The 19,594-nt window shown below is 45.0% G+C and overlaps 1 protein-coding gene across 1 annotated transcript in view; it reads left to right on the forward strand.

The window, feature by feature from the left end:
- Positions 1 to 5,810: 5,810 nt before the first annotated feature.
- Positions 5,811 to 19,594, forward strand: part of ST8SIA1 (ST8 alpha-N-acetyl-neuraminide alpha-2,8-sialyltransferase 1) — a 157,925-nt gene continuing 144,141 nt past the window's right edge. The window contains exon 1 of the mRNA XM_065940486.1: positions 5,811 to 6,162. Coding sequence (XP_065796558.1) covers positions 5,927 to 6,162 — 236 coding nt within the window. The 5' untranslated portion in view covers positions 5,811 to 5,926. The remainder of the gene's footprint in view (positions 6,163 to 19,594) is intronic.

Genomic DNA, 19,594 nt, shown 5'->3' on the forward strand with positions numbered 1-19,594 from the left:
CTGGAGAAGGGATAGGCTACCTACTTCAGTATTCTTGGGGTTCCCTGGTGGCTCAGATGGTAAAGAATCTGCCTAGAGTGCAGGAGACCTGGGTTTGATCCCTGGATCGGGAAGATCCCCTGGAGGAGTGCATCACAACCCACTCCAGTATTCTTGCCAGGGGGATCCCCATGGACAGAGGAGCCTGGTGGGTTACAGCCCATGGGTCGCAAAGAGTCAGACACGCCTTAGCAAACAAACACAGCACAGCACAAGGTGTGGAAGGGGGTAAACGTTCCATGATATTATGATCAAAACCTGTGTCCCTGGGCTGTGAACTTCACAAATGTTACCTGGTTTTGTTTTCTCAGCTTAACTGAGGCAGGAAGATGCCTGTGGGTTAAAATGGGAGAAGTGCTCTTCCTCTAGATGGGATAGAGATATGATAAGACTTTGCTATCAAGAACCTTCTGAGCATATTTTACAATGGTCACTCTTCTCTACCCCTACCAGAGCCTTAAAAAGATCTTTCTCAGTTTTTTACCCTGAGAACCTGGTGGGATTCCTGGAGTTTAAATTTACAAAATAGGGACCCACCTCATTATTACTCCTAGGAGTTTCTGACTCTTGCTAGTCCACATTCAACTTCCAGAAATTCCATCTTTACCAACTCCAAGTTATGATGCTTTGTTCCTACCAGTTTTTGGCTCCACATCTACTTCAAATAAACAGATCTCAGCTCTGGTTTTGGATCTGCCTGTGTCTCCAGTCTGGTGGTTTTCCTTGTGACCTCAGTTCTCTGATGGTGCAGGAGAAGTTGATTTACAGCTTGATCATCTTTCTGGGAAGGATGGGAGTTACAGCTTCCAAGTTACTTTTGAGCTAAAACCAGAAGTTATTAATTGTTCTTCTCTGATCTGAGGCTATTTCTCTAGGAATTCCCTTTGCTCCCTGCTTGTATGAGAGCCTTGGATTTCTGAATCCCTAATTCACCTTTTTCTTGGTAGACTTATTTTAGTGGATTCCTTCCAGTATCTTCCCAGGAAAGAGTGCCCAGGAGTAAAATTTTTAAGACTTTTGAAAATTTGAAATCTGCATTTGAAAATTGCAGATTCTACCTTCAGATTTGAGTCATATGTTGACTCTACTTGAGGTTATAAAAAAATTCCTTAAGAATTTTGATGGCCTAACCCCATTTCCTTCTGGTTTCCAAAGCTGTTTTTGATAAATCTAATGCCATCATTATATCCAATCTTTTGTGTTAAAAAAAAACTTTCACAAATTTTTTTCCTTGCTTTCTAAAATTTCACTGTCATATATCCTTTGTTGTGGGTCTTTTTTATTCCTTATGTTGAGTCCTTGATGGACTCTAATTTTAGGACATTTTAAGTATGTCTTTGAAAATTTTCTCCTAGTTTTTTTCTCTTTCATTGCTACTATTTTGGATGTTTATGTTTCTGCTTGAGTCTGTTCTTTTTTGCTTTCTTTTATCATTTTGATCTACTTTCTGGGAGACTTCCTCGATTTTGTGTTCCAACTCTTCTATGAATTTTGTGTGTATGTGTGTGTGTGTGTTTACTATGTTTTTAATCTGGTCATCTGAATATGCTTTTCCCCCCGCTTGCTTCATGGATTGTCTCTTAACCCTGTTAAGATTTTATTATAGTTTTTATTGGAGATTTCCCCACTCTGGGTTGATTTTTTTTTTTTTTTTTTTTTGTATTTTTTTTTAGATCCTTGACTCCCCACTCTTATTTAAGATTGAAGCCTAACAAAGAAGCCAGTGGGTCTGTGTGAGTTGACCTTATCTACTGATGGGATTCACCACAGGGTGTGAGGTAGGGATATGGCTATTTGGATGGAGACCTCCTGCATATATCACAATCTGTAGGTCTTCTTCTTCGTGCCGGCCAGTCTCTATAGAAAGTTGATCTCTTATGTTAAGCCAGGCTAGAGGACATGACTGTTCCGAGAGACATTACTTCCTTCTAAAGACTTTCAAACGAACCTCTTATTTTCTTTCATCCATTACCTCGATCTTCAGAGGTAACAGGTACTTCTAATTTCTGAGCCTTTGAAGAACTCCATCGGGCCAGTTAGTTTGACTCTTGTTGGCTTCAATCTATACTGCTCCATCTTGTGTGCCCCCCCCCACAATATCACCTGAAGTCCCAGAGTTTCCTCAGTTCTGATAAATCAGCTATCGCTCTTCAACTGCTTACCCGCTTGTGAACTTCTTGACATCATTTTTGTGCTTATGCATCCTTTCCTTTTCGCTTGTTTTTTTTTTTTTTTTTTTTTGAGTTTATGCCTCTTTTATTCCTTTACCGTCTTTTAGCGGGGTCACAAGAGGGAGTGAAAATAAGCAAATGCATTTATTCAGAGTCTTTCTCAAATTACAACCCTATTTACTTTGGTATTGTAACTGGTTGTGAAAAGGGCATGTTTTTGGCTTTTGTCTCTTCATTCCAAGTCATTCTGACAACAAGAACTTGAGAGGAGACTGAAAAAAGGATGACATTTTTGAATTTTTAATCTTTTAATGAGATAGTTCTATGTGACTATTATTATTTCTCTACACACCATTAGCATTCAAGCTAACTTGTAAATTGCACCTGACCCATTCACTCTGATCATCTTTCTGCATTTTGGTCTCTCTTGACTGTTCGATGAGAGGAGTTCTTTTTCTCTCTCTTCTCCATGGCTTCAGTTCTGTGATGGATGTATCTTAGACCAGCTTTCACAACTCCAATGTCACAAAAGCGCTGCCCATCAAGTTTACTTCTGATATCAGGTAGTTTTGCCCGTGGTGTTTACATAGTGTTTACTGGTCCCGTAAAAGACATTTATAGAGCAAACCCTGCTTGTGTGTACTCAGATGCAGAACTATAAAACGACACCTAAACTGCCTCCTAAAAGTTATATAAGTCAGAGAGCTAAATATCAGGTAAAATATTTTATTTAACACATTAAACATGGGGGTTTATACCTTTCCTTAAACAGTGCTGCCTTAGCAACAGCTGGAATAAATTTGAGATGCTCAGATTTATCAAGAAATTATTCAAGCAACAATTGTTGAGTATGTATGTGTTCAAGCCTGAGATGGCACCTGGAGGAATATGAATATGTTCCTGCTCTTCCCCAGACATTGATCCTCCTTTGGATGAAAAGCATAGGCTTGTCATTTGATACATGAGACCTAATATTCTTACTGCCCCGTTGCTGAGACAAAGCTACATATGAAAAATGCTAGCAACACAACATGACACATCTAAATGTTTAATCATCTGTCAGAGACAGGTAATGCTACAGACATTCAGATCAGGAGGTCAAAGGGAATAGAAGCAGAAATCAGAAACGCTGAATGAGTTCCTACTCACGAAGTCTGTGTTTTAGGTGATCTGGGAACACATAGAGGGAGAAATCCCTAGCGCCTTAGATTGGCCTTCAATGATGCACTGTATTCGTATGGAGGGAGAGAAAAGATATCCCATACAAGAAGTACATGGACCACAAAACACAGTGACATAAGAGATGCCTGTGTGACTTGGAAGGGGGATGGGCAATGGTCTGCCTAGATTCAAGTGTTCATGCTCCGGAGAAGCATGTAATGAAACTGGATTGTAGAGAAATAGAATCTTAGTTTTCAGAAGAAGGGAAAACAGCACACTGCATCACAGAAGCCCCTCAGTTCAAGGCACAACTTTGCTGCGTTTTTAAATGATGTTAAATAGGGAAACATTCACACAGCCCCTTCATAACCAACCCATATTTGTGGTTGCTGTCCTATTGATTTGTAGCCCTTAAATTGGAATAGGAGTATCCCTTGGACTAGGGGGAAAAATAGAGAAATTGGGATACTCTGAGTTCGATTTAAATCACTGGAACAAAGGAGGCATATGATTTATCCAGTCTGGCAACTATGGGACACATTTCCCTGGCCCCTTGGACTGCCCCCGTTCCCGAGTCCCCTTCCCAGAGCAGAAGAAGGTTGGTGGGGTACTTTGCCGGACTTCAGGTAATTATCATTTCAAAGACTCTGGATTAGGCTCCACTGTGGAAGATGTAACTTTGGTATTTCGCGCTTTTTCTGTCTCTCTTGATCTGCCTAAAGTAAGTAGGAGGGATTTCTGGGGCATGCTTGCAGGCAGAGGGCAGTGGGCCTTGGAGGAAGAATGAAACTTTGGTGGTGATTTTTGATAAATAACTTTCCATCAACTTCTCAAATCCCATCTCTCAGTAGATAAAGATGCATCAGGCCACCTAACAGTCACTGTAGATTTGCGGGACGCGGTGGCCAAAGTGGGCTTGAGCAGCCGAAGCTATGACCTTAAATTGTGATCTGCTGACGACGAAGGCGACCCCGTTAGCAGGCTGAGGGATTTCTTTGTCCCTCCTCACTTCATGCTTGACACGATGCCTAAGCAAACAGAACAGGCAACCGCTAGGAGGTAGCCGCGCTATTCGCCCGGCCGCCAGTGGTAGCAGACACTGTGGGTCTCTGGACTCCGCCGGCGCAGGCGGGTGGCGCTTGTCTAAGGTCGGGGTTGCGATAAGCTGGTCGGTGGAGCTAGAAAGACGTCGAGGAACAGACGGCCCTGTCGTGTAATAGGGCGAGAAGGCGACCGCGCCTCTAATGCATTGTCACGTCCCGAGGTCGGCTGGCTCGGCCACCAGCCGCCCTCACATCTGGATGCGGCAGTACCTTTCTCCGCAGGGCGGAGGCGAGGCGGAGGACCCCGAGGTGCAAGCGCCTTCTCGTGCGCGCGCGCGCGCGGGCCCGCGAGCGCGTGTGCCCGCCTGCGCGCGCGCACAGAGACCGCGGGAGCCGCGGCTTCGGGACCGGGGGATGGGGGTGGGGGCCCACCAAGGACTCAGTCTCCGCCGGCCTCCTCGCGCCTCACTGCGGGTTAATAACCAACCAGTTAGAGAGAGCCGAGGGTGACGGCGGCGGGGTGATAGCCCCGGCGAGCCGGCTGCGTGTCGGAGGGTCAGGCTATCCGCCAGCCTCGGCCACGCTCAGGGATTTCAGTATATACATTTGGGTGGAGGGGGGGTTATTATTTATTGTTTTTATTTTATTGTTTGCCTCTACCTCCGGAGGGACCAGAGCGGGAGAGGGGGGTTCGCTCTCCAGCCGAGCGTCGCGGATCTGAACGGGTCAAAGGAGGCAATTTCGCGGGTGGGGGAAGGAGGGGAGACCTTGATTTCCACCAATCCCCGGGCGTGTGTCTGCGAAGTCCCGGGCGCCGCGGAAGGCTGCGGCGCGCCGCTGAATTCACTGATGAGAGCGAGTTCTTTTCTTCTCCGGGAGGGGTGGGGAGCGGGGGTCCTGGCAAGCCAGGAGGAGAAGCCCGGGGCGGGCTAGCGGTCCCGGCCGCCGTGGAAATTTCCAAGGACTTGGCGCGTCTAGCGGGAGGCGTGGGGCGGGCGGGGAGGGGGGTGCTGGCGGCGCAGCGGCGCGGGAGGCGGGGAGAGGCGGCGAAGGGCGCAAGAGCATCGCTCTGAAGGGGACGCCGCGGGACAGATGTCTGGGAGGGAGCTGAGCCTCTCCCCGGACCCACGCCGAGGGCGACGGTGATGCTGCAGAACCGGCGGGAGCAACACCCCGCCGCCGCCCCCCCCTCACCCCGCGCTCTTGGAGACCCCGGCGCCCGCCTTCTGCAGGGAGAAACGACCATGGCCGTAGCTCGTGACTTGCTCCCCGGCCGCTTACCCTAGCCAGACATCCTTGGAAAAGTTGCATTGGGGAAAAAAAAAATCTTTGCGCTGACCTTTGGGGTCCTGGGTGCCCAAGGAGCGGGCGTCCCAGTGCGTGCAAGAAAGCGGAAGGTGTGTGTGCATGGGGGGCCGGCGGTGGGGGGACCCTCCGCTGCCGCTGCGCCTAGCCTGGTGCTGAGGCTCCGGCCCTCGCCCTCAACCCCCACCCCGGGCCCCCGGGGCTGCGATGAGCCCCTGCGGGCGGGCCCGGCGACACACATCCAGAGGGGCCATGGCCGTCCTGGCGTGGAAGTTCCCGCGGACCCGGCTGCCCGTGGGAGCCAGTGCCCTCTGCATTGTGGTCCTCTGTTGGCTGTACGTCTTCCCTGTCTATCGGCTGCCGGACGAGAAGGAGATCGTGCAGGGAGTCCTGCAACAAGGCACTGCGTGGAGGAGGAACCGGACGGCGGCCGGAATCTTCAGGTACTCCTGCCCTCGCGGCTCCACCCCACTCGTGTCCTTTCCTCCCGCGGGGCACCGAGGACAGGGTCACCGGCGAGGACTGCCTCGCAGCGCCCCTTTCATCCCGATCTTCTTCTCCTCCTCCCTTTCTTTGTCGTTTCCCAACGTGGAGACGGTAGTCAGGGGTCCCTTCCCCAGCCCTTAACCCCGAGAGATGTGCGGACACCTGCCCTGGCCATGAAAGTCTTTTCGCGTTTCTTCCCAAGCCTGAGTGGTAGTCAGCGATTTGCCGATGACCTAGGAGAAGAAGCAGCTAGGCTAACTTTGTCCCTTGAACTTAATGAGGATGCGTCTCGGGCTCTATAGAAGTTCGGAGCAGTGGAGAGCTAGAAGCAGGTACCAGGCATCTTCCTGGGGTTTGGTGAATGGTTGGTTAGAGAAGTCACTGAGGAGGGAGTCGTGGACGGTGAAAACATGGACACCCAGCCTGGCTGGGTGCACTGAGCCCATAGTAAACACAGGACACTCGTTGATAACCCTATCTGCTAAAGAGTCAGGTACTGGGTGGTATTTATTGGGGCTTTATCAACTTTCTAATAATGGATATTATATCCTCATTGTATCCCCACCCTCAAGCTAAATCTTCGGAAGGAGGAGTTAATTTCCCCCAAGGTCATATACCTTTGCGGGGTCAGAGCTGGAATTTTTGTCACATAAAGCAGTTTTGCTCGGCTTACACGGTTTCTGTCTTCTGGTGATCGGGAGACGTGCTTTAGGCAGGGAGTTGAAATCAGAAAACACACAAAACTAAAGTCAGCTTGGAAATCAGAACTCTGAGGATCACTCAGAGGTCGAAGTTTACCTTCCTTTCTGGGACGTTCAGCTTAAGGGGCTAAAAATGAGTTCTTGGCAGGAGGGACTGTGTGGGAAGACTGGAGGTGAGGCAGAGAGCTGCTTCCCTTTTTTTCTTGTCGGTCCTCCTGGTCATGTTGAAGGGACACCCTGGTGCTTCTCCCACGGTCAGGGGCCCCTTTCACCTTCAGTCCCTTCAGCTGAAGATGCTGCGCTTGGCTCTTCCTGTGATGGTTGCGATCTAGGGATATGGAGGGGGTAGAAGCGCTTTCCTATGCAGAGCAAAGGCGTATAGGGCCAGGTGAGAACCAACTGAAACAGTTTCACAGCTGTTACAAATGCTCAGAAACATCTGTAAATTAAAAAAGAAAACCAACAAACTTTGAAAACATATGGTTTCCCTCCGTTTCTCAGACCTGCTCCTGGAAAGAAGGTCAAGGAGGTAACAGCCAATCCTTGCAGGGAAAGGCAGCAGAATTCTCTAAACTGGGAATTTCCTTTGCTCTCTTTAGAATTCTTCTATCATTAAGTTTAAAAATAACCCCACTCTCCTTAAAAATATATAAGAGCTCATTTTCTCTCACCTTCACGGTATTGATTGTTCTACTCAAAGGGCATAGCAGGCAGCAGTTCTTTGCTCTAAAGACCAAAAGCACTTTCATTTCAAGTAATATAAGGAAATTAGTGCAGAACTTCCCATTCATTGGCAATGAATGAACCCATTTTTTGTATAGGAGGAGCAAGAATGAAGCTCTGTTAGAGACTGGATTTCTTTTGCAGGACATCATCAAGAGGAAGATGCTTCATTTTCTGAGAAGCCCAGGCGGGTTGTTCCTGAGACACACTTGCCTCTTGCTGTCTGTAGCCTGGGGTGATCTTCAGTGTGCTTGCCTGGCATGTGGGCTAGTCTTTCTGTGCAGAGAATTACTTATGAAAATCCACATGAATTTTAGCAGACTCAGGGAGATAGTGAAAGACAGGGAAGTCTGGTGTGCTACTTACAGTCCATGCGGTCGCATAGTCGGACACGACTTAGCAACTGAACAACAACAACAAGTGAAAACTGTGTGAACATTTATCCCTCAAAGTTAGTGTTTATAAAACTGTGTAAGAGGTACCGTTGAATGCAGGTTGCTTGACTCAGGCAGTAAAGAATCTACCTGCAATGCAGGAGACCCAGGTTCGATTCCTGGGTCGGGAAGATCCCCTGGAGAAGGGAATGGCAACTCATTCCAGTATTCTTGCCTGGAGAATCCCATGGACAGAAGAACCCAGTGGGCTGAAAAAGAGTGGGCTTCAGAGTCGAATCCTGAGTTTATAGACTGCCATGACTAGGTAAACAGCAGAGTATCTTCAGCAAATTACTCTATCTTTTTGAGTTTTAGTTTTAGTATGAATAAATGGAGATAATAACATCTACCTTGCAGAGCTGGTTTAAAGTTTAAATAGGAAAAAAAAAAAAAAAAAACTCATTGACTGCCCAGTGTCTGGTACATATAACCAGTCAATAGTATCATTCCAGTTATAAATTGTAAATTGTAAGTTGTAAATGTTACGACTTAAATAAAGACACTTGACCAGGCCAGAAGAATTTGGAATGCTTCACCTGGCAGATTTGCAAAGAATCATTATTGGTCCTTATACCCCCCACTGCCCTCCCCCGCTTTTTATTAACACTGAAGTTAATAAACAGGGAGGAGGATTTTGAAAGATAGTCAAAGTATCATTGTTTGTTAAGTCTTTTTGTTTTTTTTACTCCGGATGTTTAATTGGTTTTTTAACATCTGGATCGTTAGTACGTAGATAGTAATGATGTTGTTCAGTCGCTCAGTCATGTCTGACTCTTTGTGACCCCATGAACTGCAGCACGCCAGGCCTCCCTGTCCATCACCATCTCCCGGAGTTTGCTCAAATTCATGTCTTTTGAGTCGGTGATGCCATCCAACCATCTCATCCTTTGTTGTACCCTTCTCCTCCTGCCCTCAATCTTTCCCAGCATCAGGGTCTTTTCCAGTGAGTCAGTTCTTTGCATCAGGTGGCCAAAGTATTGGAGTTTCAGCTTCAGCATCAGTCCTTCCAATGAATATTAAGGATTGATTTCCTTTAGGATTTGACTGGTTTGATCTCCTTGCTGTTCAAGGACTCTCAAGAGTCTTCTCCAGCACCACAGTTCAAAAGCATCAATTCTTTGGCGCTCATCCTTCTTTATGGTCCAGCTTTCACATCCATACATGACTACTGGAAAAACCATCGCTTTGACTAGATGAACCTTTGTTGGCAGAGTGATGTCTGTACTTCTTAATACACTGTCTAGGTTTGTCATGTGGTGGTGGTTTAGTCACTAAGTCATGTCCGACTCTTGTGACCCCGTGGACTGTAGCCTGCCAGGCTCCTCTGTCCATGGGATTCTCCAGGCAAGAATACTGGAATGGATTGCCATTTCCTTCTCCAAGATATCTTCCTGACCCTGAAATCAAACCAGGGTCTCCTGCATTTCAGGCGGATTCTTTACTGACTGAGCTATGAGGGAAGCCTTGTGAGCTATGAGGTTTGTCTGTGTTTGTTAAATATGAAACAGGTCAGCCAGAAGCCTTTTTGTGTTAAGGAGACACAACTTTGGCACACAGGTATTTGTGTTTTCCAGTCTGACATATCTTCTGCACAAATACAAGCACATGTGCATAAATGTACCATGTATACTTATGTGTGGGGATACATACATGTTTATTCATAAACCATGGAATGATGTATGTAAATGTATTGACATAAATACATATATTCATATATGTATGCATACATTCTAAGTCTTTGTGATGCTGTGAACTGTGGCCCACCAGGGTCCTCTGGGTTTCTCCAGGTGAGAATACTGGAGTGGGTTGCCAATGCCCTCCTCCAGGGGATCTTCCTGACCCATGGATTGAACCCACAGCTCCTGTGGCTCCTGCATTGTAGGCGATTCTTTACCACTGAGCCACCGGGGAAGCCCATATTCATATATACATGCATGCAAATAATTGCAGCCAGTCAGTCGACCCATATTTAATGAGTGCCTACAGTGCACCAGATTTGAGTTAAGCCCTTGAGGATAGCAGTGGACAAAAGGATGGACAGCTGCTTTCTCTGAGACAGCTTACCTCCTCCTGTGTGGTGACTGACAAAAACATATGAGGAAAGAATGTGATGGTTTAAAGTCTTCTAAAATACTATGAGGACAAAAGAAAGTGTTTGCTTAGGTTTATAAGCATCGGAATTTCAGATTCCATTTTGCCTTTTGTGCTTCCACTTACTTTTGTGATTTTCTTCTCCAAGCTTAGAACTTGTTACACGCCTGGCCCCTCAGAGGGGAACTTTGAAAAGTCCCTGGGAGGATGGGGAGCAGGAAGAAAGCAACCAAGCTTTAAGAGTTTTGCTAAACAGAAAGTTTCACTCTCATCCACATAGCGGTAGAAAGGTACATAAATCAGTTCACCCTACCATAGAAACTTAAACTTTCTAGGCAGCTCTTGCTGCATCTGATTAAATAGTCAGGTCGCAGGCTCTGCGTTGAGTGCTCAGTCATGTCCTACTCTTTGGGACCCCGTGGACTGCAGCCCCCCAGGCTCCTCTGTCCATGGGATTTCCCAGACCAGAATATTAGAGTGGGTTGCCATTCCCTTCTCCAGGGGATCTTTCCTGATCCAGGAACTGAACCCATGTTTCCTGCATCTCTTACATTGGCAGGTGGATTCTTTTTTTTTTTTTTTTTTTCAGTTGGAGGCTAATTACTTTACAGTATTGTAGTGGTTGTTGCCATACATTGACATGAATCAGCCATGGGTGTACATGTGTTCCCCATCCTGAACCCCCCCTCCCACCTCCCTCCCCACCCCATCCCTCTGGGTCATCCCAGTGCACCAGCCCTGAGCACCTTGTCTCATGCATTGAACCTGGACTGGTGATCTATTTCATATATGATAATATACATGTTTCAATGCTATTCTCTCAGATCATCCCACCCTCACCGGCAGGTGGATTCTTTACCGCTGAGTCACTTGGAAGGTCCTTAAGTAGCATGAGGAGAGTGGCACTTGTCTCTTCTGTCAGGTCCTTACCCACTGTGTTTGTTCCTCAGAAATAAGCTTCTGCTCAGGGTTTATGTGCAAGGCTTTATTCTTGGCACCTGACATGGTAACAGTGACAACAAAACAAAAGAATTATTAGGCCCTTGTTATGTGCGTGGCACTGTGTTCAGCTCAGTTCAGTCGCTCAGTCGTGTCCAACTCTTTGGGACCCCATGGACTGCAGCAGGCCAGGCCTCCCTGTCCATCACCAACTCCCGAAGTTTACTCAAACTCATGTCCGTTGAGTTGGTGATGCCATCTAACCATCTTATCCTCTCTCATCCCCTTTTCCTCCTGCCTTCAGTCTTTCCCAGCATCAGGGTCTTTTCAAATGAGTCAACTCTTCCCATCAGGTGGCCAAAGTATTGGAGTTTCAGCTTCAACATCAGTCCTTCCAATGAATATTCAGGACTGATCACCTTTAGGATGGACTTTAGGATTTCCTTGCAGTTCAAAGGACTCTCAAGAGTCTTCCCCAACACCATAGTTCAAAAGCACCAATTATTCGGTGCTCAGCTTTCTTTATGGTTCAACTCTCACATCCATACATGACTACTGGAAAAACCACAGCCTTGACTAGACAGACCTTCATTGGCAAAGTAATGTCTCTGCTTTTTGGTATGCTGTCTAGGTTAGTCGTAACTTTCCTTTCAAGGTGTAACCGTCTTTGAATTTCATGGCTAGTCACCATCTGCAGTGATTTTGGAGCCCAAAGAATAAAGTCTGCCAGTTTCCACTGTTTCTCCATCTATTTGCCATGAAGTGATGGGGCCAGATGCCATGATCTTAGTTTTCTGAATGTTGAGCTTTAAGCCAACTTTTACACTCTCCTCTTTCACTTCATTAACAGGCTCTTTTGTTCATCTTCACTTTCTGCCATAAGGGTGGTGTCATCTGCATATCTGAGGTTATTGATATTTCTCTTGGCAATCTTGATTCCAGCTTGTACTTCATCCAGTCCAGCATTTCTCATGATGTACTCTGCATACAAGTTAAATAAGCAGGGTGACAATATACAGCCTTGACGTACTCCTTTTCCTCTTTGGAACCAGTATGTTGTTCTATGTCCAGTTCTAACCGTTGCTTCCTGACCTTCATACAGGTTTCTCAAGAGGCAGGTCAGGTGGTCTGGTATTCCCATCTCTTTCAGAATTTTCCACACTTTATTGGTGATCTACACAGTCAAAGTCTTTGGCATAGTCAATAAAGCAGAAATAGATGTTTTTCTGGAACTCTCTTGCTTTTTTGATGATCCACCGGATGTTGGCAATTTGATCTCTGGTTCCTCTGCCTTTTCTAAAACCAGCTTGAACATCTGAAAGTTCACGGTTCACATATTCTTGAAGCCTGGCTTGGAGAATTTTGAGCATTACTTTACTAGTGTGTGAGATGAGTGCAATTGTGTGGTAGTTTGAGCATTCTTTGGCATTGCCTTTCTTTGCGATTGGAATGAAAACTGACCTTTTCCAGTCCTGTGGCCACTGCTGAGTTTTCCAAATTTGCTGGTATATTGAGTGCAGCACTTTCACAGGATTTGAAATAGCTCAACTGGAATTCCATCACTTCCACTAGCTTTGTTCATAGTGATGCTTCCTAAGACACTATGTCAAGTGTTTTAAATATCCTGTCTGATTTAATTCTCCTAAGAACGTTTATAAATGGGTACATTACTATCCATGTTTTACAAAGATGAATGTGCCCTCGTCCCTGCCATCAAGGTACTTGCTGTCACCCTATGCGACAGGCATATATGTATATAATCAACCAATGACTTGGCAATAGTTAAAGAGTGACAGCATAACAGAGTGAAAAACTTATAAGTTGTGAAGCTGTCAGCACATGCTTGGAATTCGCTGTCTGGTTGTATGACCACTGCTAAGTTCAACTCTCAGAGCTTCACCATCCCTGTTTGTAAAATGGGGCTTGTAGTCATTTCTTACAGATTTATTGTGAAAATTACCTGATAGCGTACAGATAGCACTTAAAAGGATGTTGCTTGCTTCATACCTCTGTTTAATAAGTGATCCTTACAACAATTGAAATACAGAGCAAAAGGCTGGGGAAATTCACAGAACTTGGTGCTTGATTCCGGGGAAGGAGGGAAGCTGAAGGGAGTGGTATTTGTCCTCAGGTTTGAAGGTTGTTAGGATGGGGGAGTAATGAGGGAGGGCAAAGGATGTTCCGGGCAGAGAGGACACCAGTAGTGAGAGCGGTCTGGTGGCGAAGGGTCTGGTGCGTGCTTCCTGCCTGGAAAGGCTTTAAGTTGCTAGTCTTTAGTCTTTAAGCAGTTATAGCTTTCTGCACTTTCCTTTCTGTCCTGGTTTTAAATCTATGGTTTCTAGAAGCTTCAGGTGTTTTCACAGCTGCCCTGGTGAGTACAGAAGGGCATGGGGCAGTGGTAGTGAGGGGATGAGGGGTGGGGAGCAGACGTCTATGCATATGGAATGTAGGTTCCCATGTTTGTTAAATGTGGAATTTGTGGAATTCAATGCAAAGGTCATTTAGGAAGAAGATGGTTTAATAAATGTGGTGCTTGATGAAAATAAGCTGCCATTACATTGCAGATTCACACGTGAAAAAACTTGACCAGCAATGACCGTGGTGATGTCAGTTTAGTCAGTAAGTCGTGTCCGACTCTTTTGACCCTATGGACTGTAGCCCTGCAGGCTCCTCTGTCCATGGAATTTCTCAGGCAAGAATACTCAAGTGGGTAGCCATTTCCTTTTCCCAAATAGCAAAAACAAGTCATTAACATTGCTTGAACTCATGGTATGTATCAGCTCCTGTTCTTAGTACTTGTATTGGTTGTCTTGTTTTTCCATAGCTATTTGATAAATTTCCCATTTTATATTTGTACCTTCTTTGGTTTACAGTTGAGGAAATGGAGGTTCAGAGAGAACCATTAACAAAGTGATGGCGTTGGGATTCCACCTAGAGCTATTCGACTCTAAGCCTATGTTCCCTGATAATCTTGGGGAAATGAAGAATTGCTGACGTGTCTTATGATCTGGCCATGATTACTTTTCTGCCATCATCTTTCATCAGTATTCCCATTTATGATTTAGTCAGATTGATAAAGGTTACATACAGTCCCTGAAACAAGCCAGGCTGTGTTGGTTTTGGTTGTGCCATCCCTTCTACCTGGAATCTGTTCTTTCAAGACCACAAGGCCCAGCCCTCACGGCCAATCCTTCCTCCTCTCTCCATAGTGACTAATAGTGGTTAAGAGCAAAGTTTCCGCAGTTAGCTGTGTTCAAATCCTGATTCCACCCTTTGTTTTGTTCTTGAGGTAATCAGCCTTCATGGTTCATTTCCTCACACGTAAAGGCTGGCTTTTTGTAGAAGTGTTTTGAGCTTTAAAATAGACAGTGTGTTGAAAATACTGAGAACTGTTTCTGGCATATAGAGTTGGTGCTTTGTGTCCACAGTTTCTCTATCTGTGGCTCCACCTCAACAGGTTGAACCAGCTTCGGGTCGAAATTCAAGACCTGCAGTTGGCTGAATCCTTGACTGCAGAACCCGCAAATATGGAGGGCGGACTCTACTAGCCATTGTACATAAGGAAGTTAAGCATTGGGGAATTTGGGGAGCTGGGTGGGGGTGGGAGGGTAGGGAGTTGGGATGGAGTGCTGAAACCAACCCCAAGAGGGTACCGAGAGCCGAGTGTAATAAGTGCTTAGTTCACGTTGACTTTCCTTAAGGCAGCCTTCCTTCCTTCTCCCCAGGCGGTGTTAGACTCTTCTCCTTTCAAACAAACCAAACAAAACCAACAAGAAGAAAACATTGTGCCTATTGCATTTCTCTCCACTGACCCACAATATCTACTACTGTTTCTACCACTGCTACCATAGAAGGTGCTCGAACCACAATCGTGAACTTAACAGAATCCTTACTTTTCCGGAGATTTATAGGCTGATGAGGGGAGACATAATAAATAGATAAATATATAAGTATCTGGTTATTTCTCATGCTGTATTAAAAGTACCAGTTTATTTGTCTGCCTTTTCTGCCAACTCCTTCCTATTTGTGTACATGGAGCTGAGCATGGTTACTGGCACACTCGTTTTTCTTGAGTTACTGTGTGAATGAACATTTTATAAAGCAGTGGGCCCAGTTAGCCAGTCAGTTAACCAGCAAGGATTTATTGAGGTTCGACACTCTGCTTGGAGGTGTGGGGTCAAAGGAGTAGACAGCATCCTCTGTAATTTCTAAGAGTTCTTCCTCTAGAACAGTTTCCTAGTCTCAGCATTACTAACACCCGTGTGTGTGGGTGTGTATGTGTGTGTTCAGTCGTGTCCGACTCTTTGTGACCCCATGGACTGTAGCCCACCAGGCTCTTCTGCCCTTGATGTTCTCCAGGCAAGAATACTGGAGCAGATTGCCATGTCCTACTGCAGGGGATCTTCCCCACCCAGGGGTCAAACCTGTGTCTCTTGTCTCTCCTGCAATGGCAGGCGGGTTCTTCACCAACTGTGCCACCTGGGAAGCCACTAACATCCCGGGCTGGATAATTCACTGTTTTAGTGGGTTGTCCTGTACATTGTAGAATGTTCAGCAGCACCCATGTCTTCTGGCCTCTGAATGAGACAACCAGATATGTCTGCAGACTTAGTAAAATGTCTCCTGTGGGGGGCAGAATGGCCCCTGGTTGGGAATCACTACTTTATCGAAACAAAACCAATCCAGTTGACAACATTTAAGAAATCCAGAAAAATCATGCAATTAGCAGTGAAGTGCAAACTGCACACTGTGAATGCTCTGACTACCAACAGAGGGGGGAGTGAAGGGTACTTTGATAGATGGCCAGGTCTTGGTCAGTGAAGGGTAGGGAACCCCGGGACGCATTTGGGGAGATTTAGGATAAGCATCTGTGTCTTCGGAAAGCTCGTAGTGAGCTTGACAGTCGCCGCCTTAGACCTTGGCGGGAGCCCATGCTTCGTGTCCTATGTTTTGGGGAAGTTCACTTTGCTCTTTTCTAGTCTCACCCCTTCCCAGTCAGGCGAGGCCCAATGGGGTCTTTGTAGCCTGCCTGCCCTCAGGGAGCGTTTCCCCCTTCTCCATCCTGAGGGTGGCTTGTCCCACTGCTGTGTGCACGCCTAGACCCCCAGACAAGGAACAGCTCTTTGCAAGCATGTGAGACTGTGAGAACAACTTTCCCCTGGGATTAGGGGATTCACGTGTACACATGTGGGGAGAAGGTCTCCGTGTGTTGCCATGTTTATATGAAATGCCCTGGGATTTGAGAGACCTAAATCTGAATCTGGCATTCCAGGTTGTCATATAGGTATGTTTGTCCAGGGAAAAGATTAGGAGAGAATATATATTTTGCTTGTTTGTTAATGTGATTATAACTTTTAATTAGATATTAGACACATTTGTAATACCTTTGTCTTCTGCCTTGCAACTAGGGTCTTTTTTTTTGCAATGTGAGAGCCTATTTGTCTTCATTTTGCAGAGGTGTGTTTAGGAAGCTAGTTGGATCAACTGGATAATTGTATATGTTAGTCTAGAGCATGGCCAGTTTGTCTTCCGACAGAGTTCTGTTTGGAAACCAGAGCTGTTGTATCAAACTAAGAACAGGCAGATTGGAACCTGCTAAAGGAGGTGACATAAGCTTCCCACTGGGAGGGCAGGTACCTCCGTCAGCATCCAGTTCCTATTTTGGGGAGGTGAAACCCATGGTCGAATTGATGTAGGACAAGGTTTTAATACACTCAGACAAAGGAGAGTCCAAGATATGTTACTTACAGATCTAAGAAGCCAGGGGGAGCTGTGAGCTGGGGGAGGGGCTGCCCTCCATCCCAGGCTAGGAGCGGGAGTTAAGAGAGCATGTTGCTCTAGTTCAGTGGCTCAGTCGTGTCCGATTCTTTCCGACCCCATGGACTGTAGCACTCCAGGCTCGCTTGTTCTCCACTGTCTCCGTGAGTTTGCTCAAACTCATGTCTGTTGAGTTGGTGATGCCACCCGACCATCTCATCGTCTGCCGCCCCCATTTGCTTTCAGTCTTTTGCATCATCAGGGTCTTTTCCAATGAGTGGGCTGTTCGCATCAGTTGGCCAGAGTATTAGAGCAGGGTAACAAGCATCTATTACTTATAAGGTGGTTGCAAGTGGGGGGGTGTCTGGAACTTTTCACGGGCTTAAACTCTTAAGTGGTTATTTTAAAAGGTGCCTGGGAAAAAGCAAAGAGGGAACTTACGGCAGGCATCCTAAACTTGAGTCCTCATCAGAATGTCCAGACTCTTTTGTGTGAGAAGGGTTATCATACTTTAAAATGCCTAGGCAACAACTCAGTAAAACAATTTCTTTTTTCCTCAAGGGTCATTTTTCTCATCACAGCTGTGAATCATTTTGGAAGTGATGCTGACTATGTGTCATTAATGCAATCCTTAACGATGAAGTCGATCTATTTACAGGAAAATCTTTTTTAACTTTTTCATTCTGTTTTGGCTCTTCTGGGAGAGCTGTGTGACCTTGGGCAAGCTGCTTAACCGCTCAGTTCCTTTGTTATGTCATCTGAAAAATGGTGTACTTTGCTAACCCACTTCCCAGGTTTATGATGTTAATTAAGGGAGATAATTAGTGTACAGTCTGTAGCCATCCTCAACCTGGCTTGGCGAGATGACAAAATGATTGTTCCCACCTGGAAAGAATCTGGACTTCAGAGCCCCAGAGAATCAGGTTTTAATCCCAATTCTGTCATTTATTAACTTTGTGACCTTGAAGAATTTATCTGGCTTTTCTGAGCCTTAGCTGTGGGTGGCAGTTTTTACCGTGAGAGGATTAGGTGCTGAATAATTGCTAATTATTAAGCCATAATGATGAGAAATGCTGCTTCCTGAGACACATCCTATGCCTGTTATTACACTTTTAGTTAATAGAATAGATGACAATAAAATGTGACCTTATGATGTCGTTCTTCCATAGTGTTAGAAAGAAGACTGCTGTAAAATGGCCAGGAGAACATTAAGGGAGAGAGCAGGCCCCCGGCATAAATCACCTGTTCATTCATTCATTCAGTCATTCCTTTATCTGCATTTAGTAAATGCCTCCCGTGTGCCACTTAGGTGCTGGGATGCATGATGAAAGTTAGACATGGTTTATGATTTTATAGAATTTACAGTTGCATCAAGTGTCATTAGCTAAGTCAGTAAGAAATTGAGTCTTGTGTTCCAAGGGTGAGAGTTTGTTTTAAGTAATCATGCCGAGTTTGGAAGCAACCAATTTTCTCCCCTTTCTGTTGGACCGTCTTCCGGCCATTGCGCTGCATGAGAGGGAATCAGCCAAGACCGTAAGAGCTGTGTCACTCCTCTAATTAGGTGCCAGGAGGAAGCCGAAATGAATTCAGAGCTACAGTTCTCCATTATTCAAGGCTTAAGTAACAGCCTGCAAGCCAGAGATTTATTTCCAAGTGAATGTAATGAGAAAGGGCTTGTTTTGAACAAAGTGCTTGTTTCAATTATTGATAAGACAAATGTATACATGATTTTTATATCCCTCATGCTTATTTAAAAAATTTATAATGTTTATTATTGGTCTGATTTTGGAAGTCAGAGATACTGACTGTAGGAAAATTTTAAATGTAGGAAAAAGAAGAAAACAATCACTCGTAATTCCGTCCTTCAGAGGTACTCATTGTGAACAGTTTTTTTTGTGTTTGAGTGTGAATGTATAACTAAATTGTATGTATTTTGTATATTTGGTTTTATTTCCTTTTAAAATCATTCAGTGTTATATCTGTAACATTTTCTCATGTAATTACTTTTTAACTTGCAACCTTGTGATAGTTTTGTGGTTTTCATTTTGGAAAAAGATTAACTATTTTTTTTAAAAAATGTTATTGGAACAAATTACTTTCTTCAAAAGGATCCTTAAAAAGATATTGATAGGATATGTTAGATTCTTTTAAAATTTCTTCATATATGTGGTGAATACTGAATGTATTAGTTGCTTACTCGTGTCTGACTCTTTGAGCTATAGCCTGCCAGACTCCTCCTGTCCATGGAATTCTCCAAGCAAGAATACTGGAGTGGGTTGCCATTCCCTTTTCCAGGGAATCTTCCTGACCCAGGAATTGAACCTGGGTCTCCTGCATTGCAGGCAGATTCTTTACCATCTGAGCCACAAGGGAAATACTGAATATGGAAAATCAAAAAGGCTCTTTAAAGAGTTCTTCTTTCTCAAAGTTGACATTTAATGATAAGGCCAATACTGTTTTTATTTATGAAAGTGACTGACATGTATTCACCCAAAGAGAAACATTGCTAATATTTTGGTATATGTTTTTCTAGACTATTCATTCTATGCCTGTGTGTGTATACAATGAATTTGGACAGTACATTGTGAATATTTTTGTAGTAACAGTATATGTAGCTCTACATCATCCCTTTTTAATGGCTGTAAGATTTTCCTTTTTTGGGAGTTAATTTATTTAAGTAACCCACTGTTATTGGATGTTCATGTGGCAATTTCTCACCTGTGTAAATAATGCTTTTATGAACA

Source organism: Muntiacus reevesi, chromosome 1 (assembly GCF_963930625.1).
Source record: "Muntiacus reevesi chromosome 1, mMunRee1.1, whole genome shotgun sequence".
In the NCBI taxonomy this organism is placed as follows: Eukaryota; Metazoa; Chordata; class Mammalia; order Artiodactyla; family Cervidae; genus Muntiacus; species Muntiacus reevesi.